At 53.6% G+C, this 3326-nt stretch overlaps 1 protein-coding gene across 1 annotated transcript; it reads left to right on the top strand.

The window, feature by feature from the left end:
• The first annotated feature begins 768 nt into the window (after nucleotides 1-768).
• Nucleotides 769-2088, top strand: LOC128899501 (inositol 1,4,5-trisphosphate receptor-interacting protein-like 1). Its single transcript, XM_054178864.1, has one exon. It carries the CDS (start codon nucleotides 769-771, stop codon nucleotides 2086-2088), a length of 1320 nt encoding a protein of 439 aa, XP_054034839.1.
• Nucleotides 2089-3326: the final 1238 nt, after the last annotated feature.

Below are 3326 nucleotides of genomic sequence, written 5' to 3'. Positions count from 1 at the left end.
GTGTGTGTGTGTATGTGTTTGTGTGTGTCCACCTCCTCATTCTCCATTTACCTGCCCACAGACTCATCAGGAAACAGGTGGTGAGTCCATTGTATCACCATCCTCCCTTCCTGGGGTATCTGATGGCTGGAAATGATCTTGTCCTGAAGGTGTCCATGCTGGGCCCTTGGGTCATAGTTGTAGGCCAGCTGCAGTCCAGTTACCCTTTGTTGGGCCATATCTCAATTCACAATGCAATCACAAGGTGATTTGCATGCAGGATTGGTAGACAGGATTCCTACAGGAGGGGAGGGTGGATGAGAGGTAGCTCCCTGGGGGGTAGGAGGCGTCACCCTGCACTGACACAGCAGGTGCTCACAGGAGCACCCTGAGCTGGGTCCTGCTGATGCTGGGCTGGATGTAGACCCTTGCAGCATGCCAGATGCCTGCAGCCCTTGAGGCCCTACCTGTACCCATACTTTGCTGCTCCTGTGCTTGGTCTCCACCACTAATTCCCTCCATCCCAGCCCCACTGAATCCCTTCTCTCCCATCTCCTGCAGGCCATGGCTGCTCCAAAGTTCCTCACTTTGCTTCTGCAAGGCCTCCTCCTGTACTCAGGGAAGGTTCTTGAGAAGCTGGATGAGGCTGCTTGGAAGTGCATGGAGGAGCAGGAGCAGGAGATGAACGAGGAGATGACTCGCCTGATGGAGGAGATGGAGAGGAGAAGCCAGCTGCGCAGGAACCTGGTGCCCATGATCATGCAGCAGAGCCCTGAGGAGCAGAGCATCATGACCTGGGGAGCTGTGCTCTTTGCTGCCATTGCTGGAGTCCTTATCCTCCTGTTTTGGCTCTGGCGGTGGCTCAGGAAACCAAGGCCTGAAGCAGACTCTGGTGGCAGCGAGAAGGAGATCTTGGACAACAACACAGACAAGAAGGACAAGGAAGAAGAGGAAGGCAGTGATAGAGAAGGTGTGGAAAATAAGCAGCAAGGAAACAGGATTACTTCGGGGTGCATTGAGTGGCCTGGGCAGATAATGATGTCCAGGAGCAGGGTAGTGAAGGAGCTGGTGGATGACCTCCTGCGATTCCTGCGAACGCGCCTCTCAAATAGGTTCGTGCCAGTGCTGCAGCCTGCCATAGGTGTGGGCAGCGCCTTCGAAGGCTGGAGTCCCTGTGAGGCAGACGACGCTGTCTACCAACTGCTTGTGCCCCTGGAGCCCCCTGCTGGGCACAGCTTCCACCGGGAGCTTGCCACGTTGGGGCGGATTCCAGCCAGGGACTACCGCATCCGTGTGGTGCTGGAATGTGCCTGCAGGGTCCGGAACATGCTGTGCTTCATCCACAGCCCCAAGCATCACGTGCGCATGAAAAATCGGCCACCATATATGCTGGACTTCCTCTGCACCGAGTTGTACCTAGATGTGGAGAAACTTGCCCTCTGGTTCCGGAGGTTGGTGAAGCAAGCCTGCGTGGCATTGCCTCGGGCTCGTCACTACAAGATGGAGGTGCTGCCATACAGCCAGCGCACCTGCCAGCTGAGGCTGACAAGCGACTCTGGAAGTCCCCTCTATGTTGAGATGATCCTTGGGGTGCAGCTCGGATGTACAGACATCTTCCTCACCAGCCATAGTGCAGAGGACCCCTACGCCCTAAGCACAATATGGCAACTGAGCTACGCTGTGGCAGAGAGCATCTTCTTCAGCCATATGACCAGCCAGGTGCCACAGGGCAGTTTCCATCTCAGATGCCTGCATCTCTGCACCCGCATGCTGAAGGACACAGAATTCTCTCCCTACACCTTGAAGACAATTGTCATGCACTTCCTGAACACCAGGCCCGTGTCCAGCTGGTGCAGAAGGGACTGCTTCCGGCAGGTCGTAGGCGATATCCTAAACTGCCTGCACCGCTGTCTGGAACGGAAAGAGCTCAACCACTTCTTCTTTGGCAATAAAAACATGCCTGAGGAGATCTACTTGCCCAAACACTTTGAAGAGTCTAAGCCATACAACATACTGCAGCATCTGGTACAGAATCCGGATGCCCATGCCAGGGCATTGAGACAGTGTGAGCAGCTTCGGGAGGAGCTCCTGGAAGGGCTCCCAGACTGATGTCATGGACACCACAGCCTTGTCACCATCTGGACAGTGAATGTCAGCTCTTCTATGGTGTCCATGCCTTCTAGCATCTCTCCTCTGTACATAGTTGGAAATAATTGTTGTCTTTGAGATAAATAATCAGAGTGTTTGAGCAACTGCTCCATCTGTGCCTGTGCTTCATTTTGTTGGGAAATGTGGGCATAGGTCGCTGACTGCTCAGTTCCCACAGAGCTGGGCTGAGCACGTTGGCAGAAGAGCTGATGTGGAGGGCTCTGTTTTCAGTGATTCTGTAACTAAGGCTCCCTAACAGGTCTCCATGGCTGTACCATGGAATAATTGCAAGAAATTCTATCCCTCTGCAGCTTTGCAATCTGCAGCTGTGCAGGCAGGAAGTGTGAAGTGTGTCTCCTTGGCCATTCCTGGGGAGTCATAAGCAAAGCAAGGCCTTGGAACCCCTATGGCATTTCCCTTGGGCAATGCCAGTGAGCTGCAAGACCTTTGACCAGTGTGGTTCCAACTCAAGGCACACACTCATTCTGTCCATGCTGCATTTCAGAGAGCCTCTCATGTTACAATCTGAACTTCATAATACTTTGCTGCAGCCAGCACTTTCATTTAGAAGTTGGTAAGAGGGCAGCAGAGTGTGAACATCAGCGGATTCAATTGAAGTCATGCCAGGCAGCAGGCCTAGCTTGGGTCAGCTCAGGCTGACTCCCATTGCCTTGCTAATAAGATATTGGCAGGTTTGGGAAGCTCTTGTTATAAAGATCCAGGTCCTGCTGCATTTCCTAAGTACTGTCCCAAAAGGGACAAAAAGCCCCAGAAATGCTCTGAATCAGACAATGGGGCAGGAGCCAGCAGGTCTGCTTTTTCAGGAAAATGCCCATGTTGCCCAGGCTTACCTGAACATGTCCTGGAGCCCAAGTGGGCCAGGTGTGTGTGTGCCTTTGAGCACGTTTCATAGCATCATAGTAGCAGTCAGGGTTGGAAGGGACTACAAGGATCATCTAGTTCCAATCCCCATGCCATGGACAGGGACACCCCACACTAGATCAGGCTGGCCAGAGCCTCATCCAGCCTGCTCTTAAATACCTCTAGGGACGGGGCCTCAACCCCCTCCCTGGAACCAAGGGGTCCAGGATGGTTGAACCTACTTCAAATAGGAGCCCTTGAAGGCACAGGAACTGGCAGTTCCCACGTGCCAAAAGATGAAGCAGTGGGGAAGGCGACCGGCCTGGATGAGCAAGCAG

This window comes from Dryobates pubescens, chromosome Z, assembly GCF_014839835.1.
Source record: "Dryobates pubescens isolate bDryPub1 chromosome Z, bDryPub1.pri, whole genome shotgun sequence".
Classification (NCBI taxonomy): domain Eukaryota; kingdom Metazoa; phylum Chordata; class Aves; order Piciformes; family Picidae; genus Dryobates; species Dryobates pubescens.
Note: the sequence above shows the minus strand (reverse complement) of the source record. Positions and strands in the feature narration are given on the sequence as shown.